The following is a 26,816-nucleotide window of genomic DNA, read 5'->3' on the forward strand; positions in this document are numbered from 1 at the left end:
TGCATTTCAGGGACATTCCTTAAGGTAAGAGGCAAGTATCTGTATTAGTGTCATAGTATTTTGTAACTGCAAACTCCTGCATTAACTTCCTACCCATCCACCGCAGTGGCTCTGTGGCTTTTGGCATTCGGCTACTGATCCCAAGGTTGTGGGTTTGATCACAGCCACAGTGACCATATTTTGATGGAGGCGAAATGCAAAAACGCCTGTGTGTTGTGCATGCGCCAGCGCACATTCCCAGGTGCTCTAAATTAGTCCGAGACCCTTCACTACAGCGTCCCTCATAGCTCATTACTTGCTTTGGAACACTATTTACTTGCTACTCATAGTGAATGTTGTCCAGGTTCAACTGACTACGGGTGCACTTATGGGTGCAACAGGCTGGTTGGTGGTGCAGCTGTTGGTATCATTACTTTGAAGTTTGTTGAGATAAAACATACAAATATCTTGAAGGGTATGCAGAATGAGGTCCTGTTGTCTGCAGAATACTGGGGTCTCTGGCAGTGACAACAGGTTAATGTTTACATTGATTTCTCGCAGCAGTTGTGAGAGTGAAATATCAGATTTTTTTTTTCATTTCTGGCACGCAGTGTAACCAGAAACAAACTTGTGTGCTCATAACTATCATGCCTTTTTCTTATTATGTTGTCGATGCAGGGTCAGAGCTGTCAGTGTCTGCAAATGTCAAATTAAGCTCTTCATGCTAATTTAATAAGGCCAGTACAAACAAAGATAGGAAGTGGGGTTGCATCTGCTGTAGAGGGATGTGGAATGATATGTTTATTCATTGCACATACTGATGGAAAATGATAGCATGTGATCATGGTAGCATGCTATAATTTTCCCCAACAGCACTGTGTACACTGCAATGATGGAGCATTGCAGTTGAGTGTACACTGTTAAGGTGTGGACATTCATTACAGCTACCTGCAGATTTCTACATGGTGTGACCTGACTTGACACTAATGCTGTACACTTCTCTGGGATTATTGTGTTTTTTCAGTGAAAAAAGTACACAACAAAAGTGATGTTTTTCAATTCGAAAAAGCTCAGCCGTTCATCAGGAAGATGCCTTAACGCCTGTGAAGGTTGCAAGCGTTGCATGCAATGTTTGCGCATAGTTTGTTTATTTGGGTTTAACGTCCCAAATCAACTCGTTATTTGTGCACGAGAAATGGTGCTGCTGACGCGGGAAGTAAACTGAAAAGCCATATGGCATATTTAAAAAAAAACTCTGTTCCAACGATGCCGTACCTAAAACTAATTGAAGGTATAAATGACCGTAAAATCTGAAGGCTAGTTTTTGCACAGAAGGATGCAACTCGTGAACCGCCGCAGCTTGTTCTAGCAGGAGGCGATGTGAGACGAGCGACGAGCTGACCATTCTTAACGCGGTGTGGATTGCTGGCGCCATCTATCCGTATGCATAGGAAGTGGGCCCGCCATAGCGGGAAGTCATGGCTACGTGTTTCGCCGACAGGGGCGCCGTAGTAACCTGCCATGCTGCGTCGATGCCTCGACGTCGGAACTTGAATTCGTCGACATCGATCTTGGTGGGATAAGTAAGCGTCGTGGCATGTAGGTGGGCATCCCTGCACGTGCGGGCAACGTTTTGTGCGGGGTGGCGTGTGTGCGGCTGAGCGTTTGGTCACTTCTATCTTCGTTGTGACGGAGTTAGCGCCATGGTGTAAAGGCGTGAATCGCACAGTTCGACGAAGAGGCGCTGGGTGAACAGCGGCCCTATCAGTGACGCGGCAGGTGTTCTCGAGGTCGGGCGAACGATGTCCGGCGCAAGGGTTGCCGACGAGACCGTGGCGCCGTTTGCCGGCGTCATCGAGCTGGTGCCGTCGCGGCGAGGCAAGATGAAGGCAAAGTACGCTGGCCGCTCGTTCACGTTGGAAACGCACAACAGCCAGCGCTACCGCTGGCGTTGCGACGTGCGCCACTGCAAGGCACGCCTTACCACTGACGTGTACGGGGATCAGCACATGGTGTACCGCTTCAGGGATCACGACGAAGACCAGCATCAGCGCGTGGCGAGCCAGAAGAAGAGACGCCTCGACATCGCCTACAAACAGCAGGTCTGTGCACGCGCCGCGACTTACACTGAAACGGGACAAAAAAAAAAAAAACCTGATAAGACACATGATCAAACAATCTATCGTTAGGCGAAAAACACTAACAGAGAACGACCAGAATAGAAGGTCATGAACACCCGTCACAGGGCCTAGTAATCACAGAAAAACGCCTTCAATTCCAAAATGAATTATTTCTCGCATAATGCGCTGATATCTGCACTCACGCACGGGAACGAGCTATGTTTATGAAGTGTTTGTACTCGTGGACGGATCGATTTTTTGTAAACTACATGTAGTACACTGCTAATTTATACGCACACCCGAAGCGCTGCTCCACTCAACTACACTGTTCAACTCATGTTGTAAAACAGCGCAATACCGTTGGTTACTTACCCCCATCCTGATGTCGCATCAACCTCATGCGATTATTGTTCAATAATTTTTTGATCCAGGATATTATTACTTATTGAAGTTTTTCGAGCAATAAGTGATGGGCTACAACGTCGAAAGCTTTCTGGCAATCAAAGAAAATGGCACCAACGGAGCAGCCCATGTCTAATGCACGTGCTAAATCGTGTTAAGTGAGTCGGGTGATGGGCGAATAGCCACTTCTAAAACAATTTTGATTGGGGCTTATACGAATGCGTAGATATCGAAGTGGTTTGTAATACTAGTAAAAAGGATGTGTTCAAAAATCTTACGAACGTAACTTGTTTGGGAAATAAGGTCGATGATTGGATACAGTGCTTCGTAGTCCAGATTTGTGTACAGTTAAAACATTGGTCATTTTCCAGTCATCAGCAAGGGCGCTAGATTTAGCAAAAATAACACAGATATCAAGAAACAGAAACAGCACAATCATCAGGCACGGCCACCTTAGATTTATCAAGGCGTTTCAAAGTCAAGGCATTTTATTTAGGCAGCAAAGAGTTGTCCAGGAGGCCGACATAAAGGCAAATCAGTGCCTGACTCAGTGTAGGTCCACTCCCCACACGTATCGCTTACAGCATTGATACGTCGCTCATCGAAAAAAAAAAGAAAAAAAGAAGCACTTCAGAAAGAACAAAGTCAATTCCCCTTGAATCAGTGACGGTATCACCTATGCGTTCAGCACATTCTTCTTTGTGTGTAATAGTTCAGAGTTGTTTCATTGCTATGAAAGCAGCTCAAAAATACCGACCCCCCCCCCCCCCCCCCTTCAAAAAAAAAAAAAATTGAAGCATTCGGCTTTAGCGACGCTATCATAAACAAGTGGCATCTTGATTAAGCGAGCGCACTGAAATTTCATCTTTTCTGTTCATTTTTATAAAATTTCAAAATTGTTTAGGCTGTCCTTTCATACCGAATTCAGAGTTAAAGTGTGCGCCTTTTGAACGTTTCGTAGCACTCTAATCTATTTGTTGCGCTTTTTAGTTCATCTTTCTTGGAGGATGAAGTTCATGTTCTTTTCTGCGATCAATTATGCGGACTTCCTTTGTGGACCGCGGCTTGCTTTTTCTACGCCTTGCTGTCAACCACCATGAAGGCACAATTGCTCACTCAGCTCAATCATTTTGTTCTTAAATACGTGCCAGAGTTCATTGACACCTTCCGATTCTGAAAGCGTTAGAAAAGTATCAAGGTATACGTCAAGTGCAGATGATATATCGTGGACGCGCATTTTTTGTAGCATGTAAACACGCCGCAGTCCGCTGCTTGTTATCTGTGCATATCTGAGATTCATCACATACAAAACAATACTGTTGTCGGCTATGTCCGGTAATACAAGCGTGGGTGAAGATATCGCACACTCCTGTCACGAGTGGGCTGTGTCACTAGATGTTATAAATCAAAGGACATGTTTATCTCGTGCGTTCATGCCACACGCGTCACAAGTCTGCTCATGTTTATCATCTGTTTGCTCACCGTGTCCCGCGCACTAGACGCAGTGCCATGGACCACTCTATCAATGAGCCACATATTTTTGCCTAAGTAACACAAAGAGGTATGAGTTTAACTGCAATGAGTCATACAAAGCTACTGAGGGGACAACTTCAACACAGAAGACACCACTGCTGTGTGCAATACTTACCTGCCATAACGCGCATACTTTCTCCAAGTTTATATATGCCTGAGCCCCTATCTGGAGTCAGTGATGCTCAGCACTTGAGCTAAAATAATTCAGTTAATTATCGCATTACAGAGGCGCAAATCGTACTCATAGCTGCTCGCATCAAGGCTGCAGCTGTCACTTGATAGAAAGCTCGAATAACTCACATCGTTCTAGAAACATCTCAAAGAATACAAGTCAAAAGAACATCCGTACAAGTCAAAGTCAAAGACAAGTCAAAGAACACCGGTACACCCTCACACACCCTTGCACCCGAAGGAGCTACAACAGCCATGCACCCGTGCACCTTTGAAGGGTGCATGGGTGTATTAAAGGTGCTAACGTGCTCAGGATATTTATTGTGCGTCAGTCCAATGGTGAAGTCTGGTCGCCATGACTTGAAAATGGGTATAAGCTTAAAATGCGCTTGTCATGTGGAATAGTAGTTGTTGATAGCGATTGCGAGACGAGGGCTTATAACAGTGGGCTTAAAGAAAGCAGGTGCCATGTTTTTTGGTATTTTATTATTATACCCGGTGTGGCCTGAACATGAAAGTTTGAGTTGTTTTAGGAAAAAATACCAGCCTCACTGATGATTACTTCTGGCATAGAGTCATCGATGTTGTATTTTATGTCTGGGCATAATAGGGTGTTGTCACGAGTGAAAACACATAAGAAAGTTCTGCAGTTCAGCGCAGTTCGATTCGGGAACTACTTCGCTGTCGTTATTTGCCAGAAAGATATCGGGACAAGAACTAGAGTTGATTACGCGCCAGTGTCCCTGAGGATTAGTTTGGAGCATGGACGGTAATGGACGACGCGCAGGTGTTAGCACGGTCTGGTACTCTTTATCTCAGTGGCTATATTTTAACCATTATTGGGGAGCACGGTTTTTATCCGATTTTCTGTAAAGTCTTTTTTCTTTATGTTATTAAGACGACGTAATTTTTTATTGAACCAGGGCGCATTGTTGCGGTATTTTAAAGTTACAACTGGGATGAATTGATCATTTAGACAAGCTAGTGTAATTTGGAACAGCTTCCAATTTTCCTCATTGTTCTCAATAGGTAATTGTCCATAAAGTCGTGAGTAAGAGCAGATAGTTTTGTGTTCATGCCATCATGGTTGGCCTTGCCATAACTTGTAATCCTCTTAGTGACGTTTCCTTCGCTAAGAGGGCATGCATTTGATATAACCTCATGTCATGTTCATATACTGACCGTCGAGGTGAGTTATATCGAAAACGATATTGGGGTCATTTGTAGGAAGCCGATCAATAATATAGGCTGAGGTCACAAAGACTCGCGTGGGATGAATGGTGAGTTCAGTTAAAGGGACACTGAGGAGAAATTGAAGTTGGCTTGTATCGACAGAATACCAGCTCCTGATTACAAAAACGCCACTCATACTGACAACAAAGCTCTTGTAACGTAGAAAAGAGCAAGAACCAAAATACAGGTATCGCCGCCACAGGCCAAACTCGCAAGTACAAGCGTCATGACGTCATATAACAAAACAGTGTTGCTGGAACCAATGGTTCTAGCAACGCTAGGACACGAGAAGCACAAATCACTGAGACGCAGCCAATGCATGCGCAAATCTCCTTGACGTCGCCAGATGGCGCCACGTGCCGGGCAGCTACGCGCTCGCCTGAAGCATCGGGACCAATCAGCGCCTGCTCGCCGGCGTTAGGCGGGCTCCCGGTATTCCGCTAGCGGTATCAAGGTACACGGTATGCTAAAGGTGTCTATTTGCGAGAACTTCGTTGACGACTTCGAGAACGAGATCCATCGTAACGCTCGCAAAACGCCGGTGCAAACGTAAGCGAAGCGACTGTAGCGACGGCCGCAATAGCCGATAGATGCCTTCAACGTGCGGCCGGCGGTAGCTTTCTTTTCGGCTGCTGCTAGGACGCACTGCTGGCAGCCAGAAATCACGGAGTCTGCATCACGTCATGTTTCACGTCACTTAGTCCTCTGTCGTCATAGCCGAATCCCAAGTTTGAATCACAGCGGCGGGAAAAACCTTTTCAACTTCGAATCCAAATTTCTTAGAAATAAATGCATTTTTCGCTGCCGGCCAAGTGGCAACAAAGCCATGACATGCCGAACTATCGGATTTTGCTATAAAAAATATATTAATAGTGGTCTCCTCAGTGTCCCTTTAAAGAAGAATTAATACACGATTTCAAAAAATCGAGAGCTTCGTTGTAGTTAGCCATAACGGATTGGGCGATGCAGCATATTTCAGGAAAGTTCAAATCACAAAAAATTAACAGCGGAGTATTCGGAAACCGCGACAACACCACACTTAGTATACGCTCGAATTCACTGGCAAATAAAGTATATCAAGTAGGGGGGGGCGTTAATAACACCAACCACTCGGCCGCCCAAATCACTTTTCTAGAAAGGGGTCAGTAGCGATTGGCACGGCTAGCAGTTCATTTTTTTTATTTCTAGAAAGACGCTGGTCCATATTTGCTGCTCCCTATCGCTACGAAAGAATTTAAAGTTAGAACAGCACATAACTATGCTATTGTCAGGAACGCTGTCATTTAGCCATGTTTCTGTTAATGCGATATCGAAGCACCGCACGGGTGAACGAGCGACGACAGTTCAGCAGAGTTTCTCAGAACACTTGGCCGGTCGTCAAGCTGCACTACAGAGCTGGTGCCGACAGAGACCGAAACATACCAGTACATAATCGTGTGGAATTAATTATTAGCGCTGCGCATTGGTGTTTTGAGCTCATCTTCATGATTACTGGGTCCGTAGGCCTCTTTCAAGAAAAAAAAAAGGACACCCGAAAGAGCGCGATAGTGCATTGGGGTAATTCCCATACATGCAGACGTTCGTTCTCTATTTTATACATTCATAGATCCCTGGGAGTCCTCATACTCTTCCCACCTAAGTGGTGCAGCGGTTAAGCGATGCGCCACAGCCCTGCGATGGCAGTCGCTTATAGCGGTGTGCTTTGTGTAGCCCATGTTGCTCCTCCCGAGTGACCAATCATTAATCTGATGGTCACCTGCCACGGTGGGCAGTTTGCTCACTATCCTATGGGCAGGTTGTGATGGTGCTGCAAGGTCACATGACCTAGGTGGCCCACCTGCCTCCTGGGTTGCTCACTTGGCGCCACCTACCAGTCATGCTCGTGATGTTGCACTCACTGCGATACCCGGCTTTACCTAGCGGAGTGAAGCTATCTCTTCAAAATCTTAGTGTCTGTACCCTTCAACAGCTGTAGCTGTGACAACAAATGCTTGCGGTTATGCCATTATCGCCGTATAACGGGAGCAGGCGCGACACGGCATTTCAGGTTTTGAAACATCCTCCTTCCGTATATTGAAGGAACACAAGGAGGCGCTGCTCTAGAATCGCTCTTTTGCTGCTGGCAGTCGCCGGGCCGAGAATGTTTCACCTAAAACATAACGAAGTTTAGAAAAGTAAGCTTTTTCACTTAGAAGAGCGCTTTTTTTCGCCATAGCTTTGTGAGCGGCGTAGTACTGTCGTGGACAAAAGTGGTATACTCCACGCGGCGGGAGCCGGAGCAACGGAAAACTGCGTTTCAACGCCATCTGCAGGCGGCATCTCAGACCCAGATAGCCAGTCTGTGACCTTTATTATCAGCAGGCATGTCGCTTGACTCGTTTCGATGTTTCGTGCTTTTTCTCGCCAAAATGCCTAGCGGCGCCGCAGCAGTAGCAATCTGGTGGTCCTCTTTTCATTTCGTGTCTTCTTTTTTTTTTTTTTCAGCGCGCGTTCCAGATATGGCTTGAGAGCCGGCGCGCGCACCGTCATGCTCAGATCAAATACCCGCGCGCGCGTGGCTAACTTGTCGTGGAAGCAGCGCATTTTTTGAAAGATTGAAACGAGCCAAGCGACATGCCTGCTGATAATAAAGGTCACAGATTGGCTATCTGGGTCCGAGATGCCGCCTGTAGATGGCGTTGCAACGCAGTTTTTGCGGGAGCATATACAGGAACACTAGTTTTCCGTTGCTCCGGCTCCCGCCGCCCGATAGTACATCGGAATACAACTGATATGTGTTCACTATCAGGCTGGGTAGCTAATATTGAACAGTTAACTTTTTAACTATTACTGTTTGGCTCCTTACTTATCGAGAGGCGTGTAGCCCGCCGTAAGTAAAAATTCAGGGGGGCACTTTGCTGACCTAAAGTGCGGTGAGTCGGAAGCCTTAAGCCCGGTGTTGCTACTTGTGCCACTGATGTGTTGTTAAAATGTTAAGGTTCGCCTCTAAGCCGCCGCGGTGGCTCAGTGGTTATGGTGCTCGGCTGCTGACCCGAAAGACGCGGGTTCGATCCCGGCCGCGGCGGTCGAATTTCGATGGAGGCAAAATTCTAGATGCCCGTGTACTGTGCGATGTCAGTGCACGTTAAAGTCACACCAGTGCACGAAATTTCCGGAGGCCTTCACTACGGCGGCTGTCATAGCCTAAGTCGCTTTATGACGTTAAACCCCATAAACCCACCAACCAAGCTTCGCCTCTAAGAGTGAAACGCGACAGCGTCTTGCAAAGCTGCCAGGGAGTCCACAGAACACCATCTTCCGTTCGGTTCTACGCCTTGCTCGTCGGTAAATTGGTTTTTGAGGAAACCAATTCGGTGGACACCTGAACCTCGCCGTAACGGGAAGGGAGGAAGATGGGAGTGAACGAAGACACCGTATTCATTCACTAGACGCCCCTTCGTTCATTCCAAACCATCGAGCTGGCATGGCATATTGGTTAGCATGCTCGTCTCGCAATCCGTAGACCGGGGTTGGATTCCCGAATACAACATTTTGGGCGAGTTGGTTACCTACATTCATTATTACAGCGCAAAGACTGCACAGAACAAGAAGGGGACACAACAGCGCTGTTGTGTCCCCTTCTTGTTCTGTGCCGTCTTTGCGCTGTAATAATGAATGTGGATTCCCGAACTCGACCAATTTCCTACTCGGTTTTATTTATTTATCTGGCCTGATTAGAAAGGTTAATTAGGCTAATTGGGTGATTGAGACATTAACTAAACTCATTCCCACTTACTTGGAGCATCACTATACGATCCCTTTAATTGGTTGCATGGTTACTAGCCTGAGTACAATTGGCTCCGTTTGAAATTCACGCACTGTGACGTCACGACCGCTTGGACCAATTGAAAAGCGTGACATTTCTGTCGACAACTCCTGCTTACAACGATGAGGCATTAAAGGCTTCCGCCTTAATATACATATCAGTCTTTAGAATTTTGAAAGCGCGGTTACCCTTGGCGCTGTGGGCCAACAAATTTTGCCTAAATCATGCCAAAATACACGCGTTATCGAAACGCTTGCAAGCAAAGCGACCTCTCCAGTGCACGTAACTCGTCGAAACAGCCAAAATTTGTCGGGGCACAGCGCCGAGGGTAACCCGGTTTTCGAAATTCTAAAAACTGATATGGACATTACTTACGGTGGTCTACAGCCTCTCAGTAATTAAGAAGACTAACAGTAATAGTTCAAAGCTAACTACTGGATTTTTTCGGGAGGGGCCCAAGGTGATATAGCTGGCGGGGGGAGGGGGGATGCAGGCAGCTGGCTGAGCACTACCAAGATAGCGGGGGGGGGGGGGGGGGGGGGGGGGGGGGTGATGTTGAACTTGATTTCGATGGGGGGGGGGGGGGGGGGGGGGTGTTCTCGTGCACCCCTTTGGATGCCCTCCTGACTCGATATTAGTTAGCCATTCTGCTAGTTAGCACGTCTTAGCTGTATTCTGATCTACTGCACCGCTGACGCCCAATGCATGCCCAAAAAAGCGCTCTTCGAACTCAAAAATCCTATTTTAAAAAATTGTGTAAATTCTTTGGTGGAACACTCTGTATAACGCTGGGCAACTCGCGCAGTGCATCTGCCGAATCCCGCGAACGCGCAGCGAGCGTTGTGTGCTTACACATGTGGTCATACGTGTGCCTGTATGCCCTGTATGGCAGCCCGTGAAGCAGATCGGCGACCACCACTACGTGCTGGAGAACCTGGCAGAGGGCGTGCACTTCTGGCGCTGCGTGTTCGTGAGCTGCCCCGGCCGGTGTCGCACCATCGGCGATCGGGTGGTGGCCGGGCCGTCGGAGCACCTGCACGAGCCTCGCGATGAGAAGCCAGAACCGGACAGGTATGCGAGCGTTCTCTTGTCTCCACACACTGCGCAGCTGAATGAACACTGGCGGAAGGAAGCGATGAACAAGACAATGGACGTTTCGGGACCCGTAACGGTCGTTCGTGCACAATGTAACGTTTTTAGCATGCCATTGCATAGTGCAGGGACTGTACAGTCTTTGTCGAAAGTATACAGCCTAAGGGGTTTGCTTCCAGACCTTGTAGCGGGGCTCCTTAGCACCTTTGACATTCCTAAGCTTGGAAGATTTGAGGACTTAAGTTCCTCTTGTCTCTGTGAGATTAGGGTCCCTGAGGATGCAAGAGGAGCAGCGCTGTAGGGCTCAAAAGCAGGCCCATTGGGCTGTATACTTTTGACAAAGATTGTGCCTACCGTCTTAAGGGTAACGGAGTGGATTCCAACAGAAGGCAAGCGCAGCAGGGGGCAGCAGAAAGTTAGGTGGGCGGATGAGATTAAAGGGGCCCAGAAACACAATCTTAGTTAACTGTTTTGCCTGTTGATTGCATACAGTGAGTTATAATGGTGCTATTAGCGTCGGTAATACCGCATACATTCCGTTTTTTAAATATTTTAATGTCCTCCCAAAAACAACTTCATGGCTCTGATGGTGTCGCCACACAGTGGCGGGTTTTTAGCAGCGGATATGACACCACCTGGCGCGAGCTTGATGACCGGACAAACAGTAAATATACTGCAAATTGTGTGAATAAATAGAGACACACTTTGTCACCTGTCTGCGTTTTATATTAGATCAACAAAAACAATTTGTTTGTCTTAGATAAAAGCCCTGCAAAGCAAGTAAAATAGAAATACACCCCCAGGGGCGCTCTGGCATGGAAACAACGCTGCCAGTCTCAGCAAGAACGAATTACAGAGAGCAGGCAATCATGGAGTACAAACTTCCGCGACGTGCTCTGGCTGGCTGTTTTGATTGGTTGCGCCAGGTGCCGTCATTGGGAGAGCGAAATAGGAGTGGGAAGCCCCGCCAAAATCGAGTTGAGGGCAGCGTTTTGTTTGCTTGTATTCTGAATTTTCTTCACTGAATAACTCCCGTTCCTGTGCATCGATTCCTGTAATTCTTTTTAAGTCAGCATCTGTGTGACATAAAGAGCCCACCTGAAGTATAGCCGGTATTCCCCCAGGCAGTGTTTCGCAGCCCCTTTAAGAAGTGTGCGGGGACATGGTGGCCGTAGGTGGCAAAGGACTGGGTTAATTGGAGAGACATGGGAGAGGCCTCGGTCTTGCAGTGATCGTAGTCAGGCTGATAATGATGATGTACCTACCGTAACGGGCGTCATGATGGGGGACGGTGACCACGTAAAGCTTTCACATTGAATAGTGGAGCAGGTGATACTGGTAAGATACAGCTTTTGTGTACTTTTCTCTTGAGAGACATTGGTAAGCTGCCATTCATGACGTGAGAGAACCTGCCAAATGCGCTCCACCCAATTCTTATTCTTTCACTCTCGTCGGATCTGTGGTCATTAGCTGCCGTAAGTACACATATTTCCTTACCACTTAGCACCTCGCTATCAATTGCAAACTGCTGTTCCCTTCCGAGACTGTTGAACATTACTTTGGTTTTCGGCATATTAACTTTTAACCCCACAGTACAGCTCTGCCTGTCTAACTCATCGATCATGTTTTGTAGTTAATCTCCGGAAACGTGGAGGCTACGAAAAGTGTTAAACTAAGGACAACGAGCGAGCTATGGAAAGAAAAATGTTAGGTGTAACGTTAAGAGTCAGGAAGAGGGCATAGTGGTGACCAAATGTTTTAGGGGAATCCCCCAAGGTGGAGTAGATTTGTAATAAGGGAGTTATTTGGAGTAAGGGAGGACGTCAATGAGTAATTACTCCCTTAATACAAATCTACTCCACCTTGGGGGATTCCCCTAAAACATTTGGTCAACACTGTTCCCACTTCGAGTTATTGATCAATTCGCTCTCGTCCTACCATAAGCTTGCCGTCCCGGTTAGCTCAATTGGTAGCGCGACTGCTCCGGTGAAGCGGTGGTCCTGGGTTCGAACCCCGGACCGGGACGAATTTTTCTTTAACTACGAAGTTTCTGAGAAAGCTGTATAGCTTTCCTTTGTAGCTGTATGGCTGCGCTCGGGTGGACGTCAATGAGTAATTACTCCCTTATTAGGGCATAGCGGGTCTGATCAAACACGGGTTGATGACAATTCCTAGTCGAAATCAAGAGGAACAAATGGGCTTGAGCAGGGCAAGTAATGCGAAGGCGAGATAACCGCTGGTCCTTAAGGGTAACAGACTGGATTACAAGGGAAGGGAAGCGTAGCAGGGGGCGGCACAAAGTTAGGTGGGGGGATGAGATTAAGAATTTGGGAGGATAGGATGGCCGCAGCTGGCACAGGACAGGGTTAATTGGTTAATTGGAGAGATATGGGAAAGGCCTCTGACCTGCAGTGGGCGTAGTCAGGCTCATGATAGTGATTGGAGCAGGTGGCGATAAACGGATTAGACAAACGCACAGCCTCTCATCGTGGTCTTGGTCGTATCCTTGCAGTTGCCGTTATCGTGGGACAGTAGCTATGTGCACTTCAGCCGCAGTAGAACATTCCAGCTTTCGCTGCCGCTGCCGCACTTACTGGTGCTGTTACCTACTCCCCAAGGAAGTGTAAATGCGCATGAGCCCCACTTGCATTTGTGCCTTCATTATCTCTGTGCGTTCCTCGAAATATGCGCTGTAGAACGTTAGTCAAGGCACAAACCCGACGACATATCGGTAACGGTATATACATAATTTCATCCTAAAACTCACACATATAAAGTCTTAGCACAGTGATAGTGTTCACAGCCTTCGTACGCAGCTTTCGCCGGCCGCCAAGTGATCATGCGCAGACGGACCTTCGGGGCCATGTAAGTCCGCATGTTGTCTGCACCTACTGCCCACCTCGAAGGGAGTGCACTCTTCTACAACGCCATTGCCTTCTGGAATGCTTTTGGCGGTTATGCTGTAGCTTAGTAATGAAATAAGATGCGCTAATTCTTAAATGAGGCGAAGCGAAAGCCGGATGCTCCGTTTGCAGGCAATGAACTTACCGAAGAACGGCTGTCTTAAAAACTGGACCCAACCCTGCGATTTTATGACCAGTGCTTCCTGTTTTGACGGCGGAAATACTCGCAGATAAGCGTGCGCAACCGCCATCTCGTATTTTAAATACGTGCCACACGATCAGGACGCCATGTGCCTCTGATCTTTAGAATAGCAGCGGGCGTGAGATGGGTCCGCGTCCGCACGCGCTCATGTGTTTCTCATTTTGTTTGGGCCTATATGTAGTAACCACGTTAGGTAAACTCGGAAAAACAAAAAGCGTTTGCAGCCCGAACTAACGCAACAGCTCGACCTTAGTCTAATGTGTTTATGGGAGTTCCCGAAGCTGGAGTAAGGCCAGAGGACAAGACACCACAGGCATTGCTTGTGGTGCCTTGTCCTCTGGTCTTCGTCTTTATATGCATTGTTTCTCTAGTATGGTCTTTTGCTACCGAGAAAATGCCTGCGACATGCCAATCTTTCTTACTGTTTTCAACTTTTAGAATTAGAGAGAGAGGGATAGAGAGACTTTACTGCGACACAGCATTAGGCGTCGAGGATGTCACTTGCCATTCACCAATGCCATGTGGTCCGAGGCGAACCAAGCCAAGCCCACCACGTGGGGGCAGAGAAGTGCGGATGATTTGATGAGAGCCGTGTGTGTTTGATACGCTTAGACCATTGTCTTCTCTGCCTGCAGGGTGGCGCATCAGGTCGAGGACTCTTCCTCTGGCATGGACCTCCACGTGGACGCCGACAAAGAAGAGGTGCCGAGCGTCGCGGATTCTAGCGAGCCGGATGTGCTTCCGCAGCAGCAGCATCCGAGTGGGTCCAACAGAGCATCGAGCGGCAAAATAGACAGCCCTGTGATCATAAAGTCCGAACCGTCCTCCCCACTGCCTTCGGATGAGGTGGCGACATCTGAAGGCGTATGCGGCACTGGGGACGATGCAGGACCGGCGCAACGGTCTCTCGCGGGCCACGAGATTGGAGCCGGAGGCGAAGGTTCGCATTTACGCATCAGCAGCCCTTTCACCTGCGCTAAGGGGCAGAAGTCACCATCACGGACAGCGGCCGCCGTCACCGTCGAGGACGCCGAGTACGTGGACTTGTCCGACGCGGGCGAGGAAAGCGACGTGGAGCACTTGCACTACTCCGCGGATGACGTGATCGGTGAACAGCTAGGCCTCGTGGGGAGCAGCAGCGGCAGCCGGCGTCATGTCGACGTTGCGGACGTGCTTCAGATGACGTCCACCGCGTGCGACAACCGTGAGAGGGCGCTGCGAGCGGACATTCTCCTGCAGATGCGTCGCTTGCTTGAGGCCGAGACGGACCTGGTGAACGAGAAGAGGCGCAATGAGGTGCTCCGAGGAGATTTGCTGAAGCGTCAGTTGATGAGCAGCGTGCTGGGGAACTGAACCGCACCATCCTACGTTTAACTGAGGAATCGATGTGAGTGCGGCTGGGAATAGCAGGTCGGAGAAGTTGACTGAATAAGTTGACCTTGTCTTGTACTTTCTGCAAATGTCATGCTTATCATTAGATGGCGCTATGCGACGCCATGCTATCATCAACATAAACATAGAAGGTTGGGTACACCCAGTGATCTCCACCTAGTGGAAATGAGTGGATGCACCTTATTGTACCCGCAACGAAACGTTTTTAACGTTGTACTTTCGGACAGTGTGTTCAGTGAACTCCGTGCTGTGTCTTGTGTTACCTTTGCGACACAACAGGAATTTAGAAAATTGGCAGGTGTTATCGCCATCGAACCAGGTGTTATTCAAGCTGGGCTGTTGTAGCTCTGCAGGTTTATGGAGACTTTATTTGGTGTCATGTGCTGTTCCACGACGCTTGAGAGGTTTGACGAATGCTAGTGCACTGTGATATAGCAGACCCGCAACAGAATTATGATTGAAGCCTGTGGATTACCGTATTTTCCGGTGTATAAGACGCGGCTTTTTTTCAAAAATCTTTCTGGTGCGTCCTATACAAGGGTGCGTCTTATATGCGAATTTTTCTCTTTTTTTTTGCGAGTTCGGAAATCACTCGGGTTCATGTTCAAGCTTTTTCACTAAAAAAGTATCGCTACCAATAACGCGGTTTTAACACGGTTAATACTTCAATATGGGGACTGCCGTGCGCATCTTTTCTAGGTGAACTTTATTATGAAACGGCGGGGATAACGACTTCCGGGATCATACACATGCGGCAGTTTAGGAGGCCCCAAGCGAAAGTAATGTGAAATGCGAAAAGATGGCGACAATCACACTTCTCGGTTTGTCAAGGCAAGCCAAGACAAGCCGACGTTTTTTTTTAGTCACCCTTTGCAACTTTGCTCCGTGTACGTAGCACGTCCGTAGCGCGAAGAGAATGTTTCAGCCGCGTTGCCTCCGGAAATGAGCGAACTTTTTGATAGCGCATCCGAAGGTGATGACTTCGAAGGTTTCAAGTTAAAATAAAAAGTTGTTACGGATTTTTTTTTCTTTTTTGCTAAAACGTGGGAGGGTATGGCGTGAGTGTTGACTTTTAAAGTGTTTTACAAGTGCCAAGCAATGCTTTTTGTCGTCTCAAGCAGACGACAATGTTTTGGCCATGTGGGCAGCGCAGGACACTGTTGTGAGCAGAAAGTGTGAAATTATGATGGCTGTTTGTTAAACACGCTTATTATCACTATATGAACGCTATTGGTATCGAGAGAAGCCACACAAAAATGCCACCGTTCCTGCTGCATTTCTGCTTTGTGCAGTTTTGGTACTGGGCACCTTTCACAGCGAGTGGCTCCTCTAGAAGTTCTGTAAAAGGTGTATTTGTGGATAATGACTGTGTGTGTGATGTGCAGGAAAAACACGTTTCAGCGCGCCATGTTTTGGAGTTGCTTCAAGTGACTGTAGGTCATGAGCAGTAAGCAATTCACAACTGTTTTTATCGACCTTACGCTGACGCTTTAATTTGCTTTCCTTGAACACCTGTGTGCAAAAGGAAATATTGGTCTTGTCCGTAACTAATGATGAGAACTTTGAGAGAGGGCTGGCTTCTTTCTTCCAACGTTGTTTATGAATGCTGCTCTCTGTCACTTAAGCCAGCCAGGTCATGCAGGAATGTATTGGTATATATATTCTTGTCAGGGGCAGTCTAGAGGCATTTCTTTTTCTCTTGGTCAGGAATTGGTAGGGGGCCACAATGTTGTCTGAAGAAACAAATTAAAAAGTTGTAGAGTTGATGTTTCCGCCTACGGCACCTGTTTTTATTGTTTGCGAGTCGACGGTGTATAAAATGAACCGCTACTTTTGATACATCCTATTGCGCTAAAATCTCGTGTTAGAAGAAATCCATTCAATTGCAATTGCAATGATACTCCTGCCTTTTTAAATTTCACGGCACACAACTTCCTCACATACACGAAATCGGCTTGGGAAAGTAAACGTTCAGACAATGAATCAAAGGAAGACTCGTTCAGTCAAGCAGTAAATCAGTCATTCGGCCAAAGAAATGAATGGATGCGAACGGTAAGACGGACAACACGTAGCGACGTAGCACTGCCGTAGTACAGCGATGCAGCGATGCCAGCAAGTCGCTTCAGCGTGAAGCTGCAGACAACCATCCGAGTGACGCACCATAGCGTTATGACACTGCGTGCAGATTGAAGCGAACGCCGAAGGGCCGCCGTCTGCTTCTAGAAGTTCGCTCATACCCCTCGCTAGATGGCGTGCCGGGAGTCAAGAGGATGACGCGTCGCCGTGGCGACCGGTGCGACCGCGCGAAACTCCTTTCCGCAATCGTCCTTTTTCGCGGCCACTGGGGCGGCCTTGACCACGGGCCGACCGTGGAGCGCGCGGTCAAGGTCCGCGCGAAGTGGGTCGCAGTACTTGTCGGGGACACTACGCGTCCTCCCTCGTTCGCGGCCCAACAGAGGGAGGGGGGAGAGACCTCTGCGTCCTCCGAACGAGGACAGCGCAGAGCACTCGCCGCGGCACAATCGGTATCGCCCCCCGAGGAATCGGGTCGCCCATTTCCTCCCCTTCTTCCTCTTCCGCCTTGCCTTCTCCTAGGTTCCGCTCTGTGTTCCTGTCTTCAAGCAAAACGGAGAAGTTCAATGAGCAAGATCGATGGAATAGGTCTTGTAGCTGGGGACGCTACCGCGACGAGGGAAAGAATGGACGTCACGGGTGCTCCGATGTTGTAACTACTGAAAAAAAAAACCAAAAAAAAAAACCGAAAGGGTCGAGTAGTAGTAGTGTTTTTTTTTATTTTGCAGTGAATATGGAAGGTAAAAGAATTTTTGCTACCCTGGCATCTGCTATCGCGGCTGGAAGCACCTGAGCAGTTGCAGCGGAGATAAAGGATAGCAGGCAGTGTGTAGGAGTGAAAAGATAGAGGTGAGGGGACAGTAGAAAGGACAGCGGGAGGGGTACATTGAAATAAATCTATTTACATATAAACATGATAAATATATACAGGTCGCACGCGCGTGAAGGTCTGGTAGAACAGCGAGTCAAAGAAGGTGCTCACATTTTTGTTTCCTTTGGGGGTTTTTCCGCGCTTGATGTGCACCGTGCCCTGCTTAAACCCCTCAACCTGTAAAATTAAAAGCGCTATGTCGCTTTCGTTAACAATGCTGCTATGTAGAGAGCTTTGGCCAACTCACGGCTGGTAGGATCCATGCGCCTGCTACAAAGAAAAAGCGCCTCGGACAGGTTTTACGAAAAAAGCGTAGCAGACACAAAGGACTGACGAAAATATACGAAGCGCGAACTTACAATTCACTATTACGTGGGTAAGAGCTCTTTTTTGTATGTAAAAACTTAGGCGTGTTGCAGAGATATGAGGTTGCTTGGAAAAGTAAGACTGCAAACAAAAGAAGAAGAAGACATTTCACCCTGTAATCGGCAATTCAAAACTGCCCGTAAGAGCGGTGCACGCAGTGCTGATTCCGGCAACCCTAATCTCATGCGCTTCAAGAAGTTGCCTGTCATTTTTGGTCTGCATGGGCTAAGAAGACGGCGTGGGCAAAGCGAGCACATTTCTTAGGACACTGGGGACAGGATATCAAATTGCCGGGTGGGTGCTCCGTTCACTCGTGTTCTAAGTGTGTGTCTGGTGTTTATACAGGGACTCCGAAAGAGGGGGGGAGTCGGCAAGGGGGCGGTCGCCTTCCCAACATCTCACCCCCTCCCTCAAGTCTCCAATTTCTTGCATCCAGATCATATTTCTGATAAACAATTCAATTCTAGGACGTTATTTATGTAAAGCAGAGCGGTGCTGAGCTATAGCTGGCTTTGTTGCCAGTTGTAAAGCATTTCGTTTCAGTAACGCAAAGCAATCCTGTCCCAACAGATGTAGTTGGTTGACTGACCTCTGTTCATGAGCACGGTTAGCGAAATTGAAGCAGTCTGTGCGCAAACTTTTCTAATCCAGTCGATAACTCCTCGTGTGACATCTTTGTAAAGCTGCCCATTTCATTTCATTCAAAAATACACCTTTGAACAGCGTATATAGGAAAAATAAAAGTGAATAAAGATTACAATAAAAAGTTGGAGGCTTATCAAGGTTAAGCCCAGTGGATGCGAAGCAGCCTTCGTTTTGCATTCTTATTTTTAACGTCCTTAGCGTTTGGAGGCATCTTGACCGCATACACGCCCGGCGCAAAGACGCTGACGCGGTTGCGGGCACAGGGACTGACGCGACGGCGGGCGCGCGCCGCCTCATCCCTGGCGTGACGTCACATATCACGTGATGCAGCGATGGTGGCGCCGCCGCCGCGTCGCGCGCGACGGCGCGAACCGAAGCGTGGAGGCCTCCGCCGGGCGACGTCCGACGGCGCGATTGAGGGCCGTTTCACATGCTGCGACTAGAACGAAAATAGTCGGCCTAGTCGGTGACGCCGCAGTGCGATTTTCGCACAGTGCTTTCACATGCAACGCGTACCCAGCGAATTCGGTCGGAGGCATAGAGCTAATATACCAACTCTAGAGAGAAAGCGGCGGCAGCATTCCCATGTAAACCCTCTCCCTTTTTTTTTCTAACCGTGGATGGCAGCCATCTTGTTACTTCGCTCATGGTTCCCTGCATGATACAGACGACCGAGACTAAGTTTGACGGTTTAACGTCAATTACAGCGTACTAACCTGGCAACCTCGCCCAGCATGGCCGCGCGCGTCGTAGTGCGCGCTAAAGAGGAACGGTGCTGCGGCTTGCTTACGTACTGTGTTGATTTCTTTTTAGTTCACGTGCGAAATGTTCGCGTCTGTAAGCGTACAAAGACAGTTAGAGGTGATGGTGAATCCTGTGCCGCTCATTATGTGCGATTTGTGTTTGTGCGAGCCGAGACCAGCGAGGATTAGGGGCGAGGTTCAGCAAGGTTTGTTTTGATGTACAATAAAACATGCATGCCCCATGCATTTTGGCGTTACCTGGAGTCACTTTAGTAAAGTGTGAACCATCGTCACCTCCTGTTATCTCCCGCGGATGCGAGGCAGAAGGGAGACGACACACGCGTATAGTGCAGCGCCTGCCTTCTGACTGTTTTCATTTTCTACCACTGCCTGTCAAGATGCGAATTCTGTGTGAATACAACGCGAAATCTGTAACGGACTCCGCTCTGAATGGTTTCATCTGTGTGCTCTGAAGCACCAGCGAAGCGTACATACATAAAAGATTTTTATGCAAGAGACATGTGGGATAAGTCGCGTTCGGGGAGCACCAGCAGAGCATTGTGCACGGTAAATAGAAATGTTGAAATAGAGGTTTCTCGCGAACAGCTTTCGAAATATTAAAAATTCATGCCATGTTCTGTATAAAAAAATTGACAACCAGTGTATCTTTACAATTACAAGCAGGTGAGATTACTTGCTATGTTTATGTTTGTGAATGCGTTTTTTTTATTTTTTCTATAAATTCACTCATATTACTGTTGTACACATGAGACAAATAAATATAGCATGTAAATGATGCCTCAGTCATGCACAATGTAGCATTCAATACCTTGCACCTCTGTTCTCATGCTCGAAGAATGCGCATGAAAAAAAAAATAGAAACGGTGCCAAGACCTGTGCTCTCAACTGTTCAACACCTAATAGGGCTGCCTTGATGCGATATTGTTGGTGCTTAAAAAAAAGCGTCTTCAACTTAGTATCTTAATACAATGATTTCGCATGAACAATGTTGGAATAAATGCTCCATGTCACTCTTCATCATGCCTGTTATTTATAGCACAACTGTGCGTCTTGTGCAGATCCCATCAGAAATAGTGTCCCTCGTAGCCTATGCCACTCTTGGATGCTAAACCCCACAAAACCAAAAAATCAGACCTTCAGAATGCACATGAGTGCCTGTGTAAAGGCTTAAATGTGCAACTGCTTTGTATTTAGATTGTTTTAACACTAATAAATGAGTGAGTACTTGCTGAACACTTCAGTGACCTTTGCAGTGTTTTTGCATCACAAGTATAAGGTGTGTTTTAGAAACTGCAACAAAGAATCTTATTTCCTCTACTACAGTCAAGAGACACATTTACCTTGCGTTTGGCGTATCACTGCCATTTATCTGACATAAGACACAACACGAGATATTTGCAATCTAAAAGAATGCAGGCCTGAATTTGACACTGGGATTCTACTTCATAAACAAGCACATTGGCCAGGTTCATTCCTTCAATCCACTGGTGAAGCTACCCCACTACTGTTACTGTATCAACAGTTATTGAATGCCAAGTTTTGATTGTTTGATGGAGGAGCATTTAAGAGAGTATACAGTACAGCTAGCTGGAACAGCTGGTACTCTGTATTTTGTAATAAATTTGTGGCATGTACAATAACCCCAGGGATTGAAATTAATCAAAAATCCTCTTCTGCAGCGTGCTTCATATCCCAAGTGCAAATTTGGCTTGTCAGAGGAGACAGTACACCTTCTACCTTTTTTATGTTACCTGCAAGCACATGCGTGGAGATTTCCCTGATGATGCTGCTATTGAGCTGGGGGTTTGTGGTGTAGACTTGTCCTGAAGCAAAATCAGTTTTCACCTGAGGTTCTAGCTATTTATCTGAAGCATCTCGCCTACTTTCGCTTGCGTGGGGACTTTGTTGTGGGTGTGTGCAAGTGCTTGGATTTGCATATACGTGAAAGACATGAGAGCGCAAAACAGCAACACGTACAGGCGCGACCATAAGTAAACGGAGCACGCTATTGCGTTCGAAGTGCAATCACGCTTTCTCCATTGGTAATGATGAAGCGTTGTTTGTCTACAAGAAAGCCCACCAGCCTCCGCTACCAGCATGCGTGCACCACTGCCGGAAATTTCAGTTAGGTGACGCGTGAAAAATATTCGAAGACAGTTGCGTGCTCCGTTTACTTTTGTCCGCGCCTGTACGAGTAAGGGAACAGGACGAGCGCTGCACTTCCAACTGGATTTATTCAAGGAAGAACGTTTATATAGCCTTTGCCCTTATCCATGCTCTTGATCGCATGGATTGGTTTTCCGCTGTCATGTCTTTCACGAATATGCACCAACAAGCCCAGCTTCAAGTACTTCTCAGCCAGATTTGCATATAGGTGAGGTGACCGGTTGGCTGAGATACTTTGTCACACTAATGGCCTGAAGTAAAAACATTTACATTACGGAGACACCAGCGTTCGGATTCACTGTGTTTTACCTGCAAGTGTGGGAGCTTCCTTAAGGGTGACTGAGCTCATGAGGGGATTGAGGACATTGTCTGTGAACTGTCTGCTTCTGAGCTTGCGTGCTCCTACATAGATATACCCTGAGATAAAAATTTTGTTGCCTGAAGCATTGGTCTTTCTGCTCATCTAACCTTACTTGCTTGCGTTTTTGCTGTGACATAAGTGGCGAACACTGCAATCCTGAAATAGCACCGTGGGGTGTGCTTGCAACCTGAAGTAGAAGTATTGCACGAACTGAGGCACTAACTGTATTATAACTTATCACCCTACGCAGACAGACTTGGTGAGACACCACGATCTCTGTCAGAATTCTGTGTAATAATGTAGACATGCCTAACACACAGTCTCTCCTGCGTAAACACTCCCATCTAGTGCACCACTTTAAACTGCTGATACATGATGCATTTTATTTATCATGAACCTGATTCTTTTTATGCTGCATTCCTGCCTTTACTTTCGTACTGACATACCAGTTAGTAAATTTTTAATATTAACTTAAATATTTAGTGTTTTATTGAAAAGTTAAGTTTACCTCTTTTTACTTACGATTTGGCTGTAAAGGCTGCAGCTAGGTTCAGCATAATTTTCAAAACTCACTCGTAACAAGCATTAAAATTTCATACTGAATGCAGCTTCTGCTTGACTTAAACAGAGAGCAGCCACAATTTGCACCTACCTGCTCACTATGTACCCTTTGGAATATTGTTGGCACTGCATCTGGTTTCAAAAAGTGTCTGGTGTGGCTGCTGTAAAAGCATGACAGCTCAAAATGTCTTGATCAGATCCTCTGCCCTATATGTAACTAGGCAGTGGTGTCGTGATAGTGCTTAGCCACTTTTGCAGAAAGTTTTTATTGTTCTCAGGAATTCATATACTGTTTCACTGCCAGGCCTGTAATATATACCACTAAACGTAAGGCTCCACGAATTAATGCTTGTCAGGCGTGCTGAATGCGTAAAAAAAAATCTTGACGAAAAAAACGCGCGACAGTGCCGTTATGAATTTTCCAGAGAAGAACATTGCTCACAAATGAAGCGAAATGCCCGATCGCTTTTGACACCTTGTTTTGCATATGATGCACGATGGCGCATTCTTCTGAAACTCTGTGCATGAGCTAGGCAAAGCGGTAGATCGCGTCGCGCGGAGTCACAGCGTGGTGCGTGCCGACGGCAATGCGCCGGCAAGCGCCGGCAATTCGCCGCGAACGCTGCCGACGGGTCTAGCGTCCAGTTTCTTGTACGCGATCGACCGACGTGCGCACGAGAAATACGTTCGACCAATGTGCGCACCGGAGACGACTGGCGTCTGCAGTGCTTTCCCGGCACCGAATCAGACATCGAAAAACAAAACCAGCAGAGAAGCCAACGCTCGTGCGAAAGACCGCGGACCGAGCGGCGGAGTGAGTGATTCCGAAGTACACACGGCGCGGAGAGGTGTGTAATGCAGTGCGTATTGGGCGTATTAAACTGCCGTATCTTAATTCTGTCCTGCAGTCTACGCTGTAAGTAGCAATGAACTAGCATCCCTCGGTAACCTACAGCTGCTACAGCACACGAAACGAAAACGAAACTTTCTCAAGTTCTGTGGCACACGTCTGCATATTTCAATGTTTAGAGCAATAAAAGAATTAAGTGTAATGCTTAAGCACTTTATTTGACGTTTACAGTTCTAGAGGTTTATTTTTAATGTGCTTTGTGTCGCTATATTGAAAATGATCGCTTAATTTTCAATACCACGAACTACAAATAAGTACAGGCAACTATGGGAGTAACAAGATGGCGCTGCTCGAGTGTATCACAACCTCCTCGCCGCGCTTTACCCCCCTGGTCGGAGGGACACGCAAGGTTGCTCGATGTTCGCATAGGCAACCCACGATTAAACGCGACAGAAACGCTGCACAGAATGTGTTGACGATGTTATGACCAGCGTGTTTTTAGATGCAAGGCAATATTTCGTATGTTTTGATTAAAATAAACAGTTTTGCTTACGCCGCGGGAACAGCTCCCACGTGACCCCACGCCGAGACGGCGCATGACGTCACGTCACGTGCGAGCTGTTGCCGCGGCCGGTCTCGACGCACGTGCGCTCTCGCTCGCGCGCCTGGAGACCGGCCGCGGCAGCTGCTCCCGCGTGACGTCACGTCACGTGCCTTCTCGGCGCTGCCCATTGGTCAGTCGCAGAGCGAACACACCGACGCTGCGACTGGATTCCAACCGGACGGAACTTGGTCGCAGGCCGTCTGCGGCTAGACCGACGGCCCTCCCCAGTCGCAGACCGACAGAATTCGCAGCGTCGCAGGCGAGAATCGCATGCATGTGAAACGGCCCTGAGGCCCCATCTGCAGCCGGTGTGACGTCATCACGTGACGTCACATCATGTGATCTCACTTCAAGGTCAATGGTGGCCACCGCCGGGCGTCGCGCGAAGGCCCGAAACCTACGTTAATATGCTTCGCATGAAAGCATGATATGAATCAATAACAAAACAACCCCCCAAAAAAGTTCCGCAGTCCTTGTGTTGATAGATTTTCGGTTCGTCGGATGTATCGCTGGTCTTATGTGAGTGGCATGTTCTCAAATACTTCGTTGTCGCACTCAAGCGACAAGGTGTGCTTTGCTGACTGTGAGTTCTTGACACGTATGAAACTGGGGCGGCCGGAACAGAGAAGTGTTTCTATACCGCGTCCATTGCTCTTATGGATCGTGAATTTGAATTGCTTGGAGCATTGTGCTGTTTGCACGGAGAAGGGTATTTTTGTTCGTAAGTTTTAGTTTCTGGTTTTAACGGCGTTAGCTCTTACTGCTTACGTTTGTCAAGGACGCAGAAAAAGTCAGATTGACCAAAACAGTAACCACGGGACTACACTATATCACATAGCAACAGTGGGCGCGTAGCGCCTCAACTGATACCTACACGTTCGATCCGTTATATGTGTGCCATTACAGCGGCCATCGAGGTGGGACCCCCCCCTCTTCCCGGGAACACCATCTGCATAAAATTTGGGGGTACCCGTTTGACGCAGAATGTTCCATGCGATGTCAAATGATTTGGCATGTTCCTGAGGATAAAATTACTAATTGAGATTAAGCCCAAAATATGTATGGGATTCACAGCGACGACCTTTCCGCCCCCAAACCGTGCATTCCGAGGGTCTTCAGATGGCCATTACGGCCGAACCGTTTGTCGCAGGAGGTTCCGGATGATGTCAAACGATTCGTCGTGTTGTGATGCACATGTTTTTAAAATTGATGAACTGATGCAACGAGGAATTCTACCGAATATAGCAAAGGTGGGTGTATACAGCTATATTATAGTGCAAAATCCATGAGGTAGATGGCGCTGCTTGTGTCTTAGAAGTAGAGCCAGTAGGTTGCCTCGATGGCCAGCGCGCGGACATCAAGGCACCCTACAGGAAACATCCGCGGACGTTTGGATTTGGTCTACTCCGTGTTCACTCAGCACCGATTGAAACACTTGAAGCTCCCGTAGCTAACGCTCTTAAGTCGAACACTGAGGCTGTGTTGGCGGATAATTTTTTAGTAACCTCTTTTTTCACAATCACTCTGTCCGTCTACTCGTTCCTTTGTGTACCCTCCGTTCTTTCATACCCGTTCTTATGCGGTTTTCCTTTACAATGAGCAACCATCTATAATAGGTCCCCGTCTTGACGTGTTCCCTGTACCTGTGTCGCTCTTAAGTCCTGGCAGTGCAGTGAGTGGGTGGAAATCTTATCGTGGAAACTGTGGCCCATTAATTGGCATCTTTCTTTCGACATCGGCAGCAGCTTTCAATGCTACACTGCTTCTGTTTTTTTTCCCCTCTTTTAGTGCAACACCGATATCGCTGCTTGATGAAAAATGGGAGCAGTCCGCACCGGCCTGTCCCTGTACGCTTCAGTACTTTCTGCTTGGAATGTGGCCGAGACATATGATAACGGTGCCCGCTGGGTTATTACGCGAGAAGCAGGCCCTTACGACAGTGACCCCAAGCTGAGGCTGCCCGTGCGCTCTTATCTTTTTTTTTTTTTTCTCTATGGCCTGAAGTTGCGTGGGTGATTTGCGAGACGTGGGACAAAGGGCGGAGTGCTGCTATTCCACTCAACGGACCACACAGATCTCGGAGCTCTACATGGACTAAGTTACCACCTCTGTGCAAACTTCACCAACTGCGAGGACCCTCTGCCATGGAGGACGTTAAGGGCTGCTCAGTAAGTTGTGTCGACCGTTGTTTTTACTTTCTTCGTTGTTTATTATAAGGGACAGAGTTCAACGGTGTCACTTTAAAATGAAAGTCTGGAATTTCCGCTTTTTAGGGAGCGCGAAAAAAATAAACGGGGTAATGCCTCAGCCTTAAGCGAGATGGAAGAAAGCATCGAGGTCGAATTATTGTTACGAAGAAAGTTCAATAAATGCCGTGCAAAAAAAAAAAAAAGACCGAGGACTTATTTGTGGTAAGAACTGGGGCCTTATGAAAACGCAAGTTTGTTTTGCTTAGAAAAAAAAAGGCGAAAGGATTGGTCAGCGGTAATGTTTCATTTCATTTATTTCATTTATTGAACCCTCAAGGCCAAAGACATTAAAGAGAAGAGTGGTTACAAAATAAGAAAATACATAAATAGATGCAATGCATGATACAAAACAAAGTATTTTCATATTCCTGTTATACAATGTTAGCTAGTGCAGAACGAAAATGCTGGTTATCACTTATGTCGACGATATCTGCGGGAAGGCGGTTCCATTCGCGCGATGTACGAGGCAAGAAA

General features: G+C 47.4%; 2 protein-coding genes across 4 annotated transcripts in view; both read left to right on the top strand.

Moving 5' to 3' along the window:
- The first annotated feature begins 1,431 nt into the window (after positions 1-1,431).
- On the top strand, positions 1,432-26,237 carry LOC149358906 (uncharacterized). 2 transcript variants are annotated; one of them, XM_089571097.1, is made up of 4 exons: positions 1,432-2,081; positions 10,136-10,314; positions 14,076-14,827; positions 26,098-26,237. In XM_089571097.1, exons 1-3 carry the CDS (start codon positions 1,782-1,784, stop codon positions 14,791-14,793), a joined length of 1,197 nt encoding a protein of 398 aa, XP_089427223.1. In that variant the 5' UTR covers positions 1,432-1,781; the 3' UTR covers positions 14,794-14,827; positions 26,098-26,237. The 2 variants fall into 2 exon arrangements, with proteins under 2 accessions (XP_089427223.1, XP_089427222.1); XM_089571096.1 differs by lacking the exon at positions 26,098-26,237 and having other exon boundaries at positions 1,467-2,081; positions 14,076-15,933.
- The window catches only part of LOC149358907 (sodium-dependent nutrient amino acid transporter 1-like), a 92,229-nt gene continuing 91,548 nt past the window's right edge, over positions 26,136-26,816 (top strand). For both annotated transcript variants that reach the window (XM_089571093.1, XM_089571094.1), the window contains exon 1: positions 26,136-26,261. In XM_089571093.1, coding sequence (XP_089427219.1) covers positions 26,238-26,261 — 24 coding nt within the window. In that variant the 5' untranslated portion in view covers positions 26,136-26,237. The remainder of the gene's footprint in view (positions 26,262-26,816) is intronic.

Source organism: Amblyomma mixtum, chromosome 2 (genome assembly GCF_055824585.1).
Source record: "Amblyomma mixtum isolate Tamu chromosome 2, ASM5582458v1, whole genome shotgun sequence".
Taxonomy (NCBI): domain Eukaryota; kingdom Metazoa; phylum Arthropoda; class Arachnida; order Ixodida; family Ixodidae; genus Amblyomma; species Amblyomma mixtum.

Coding starts and splice junctions, on each gene's coding strand:
- LOC149358906 (XM_089571097.1), top strand. CDS start 1,782: ATGTCCGGCGCAAGGGTTGCCGACGAGACCGTGGCGCCGTTTGCCGGC. Junction 2,082..10,135: donor ACATCGCCTACAAACAGCAG/GTCTGTGCACGC, acceptor CCTGTATGGCAG/CCCGTGAAGCAGATCGGCGA. Junction 10,315..14,075: donor GAGAAGCCAGAACCGGACAG/GTATGCGAGCGT, acceptor CTCTGCCTGCAG/GGTGGCGCATCAGGTCGAGG.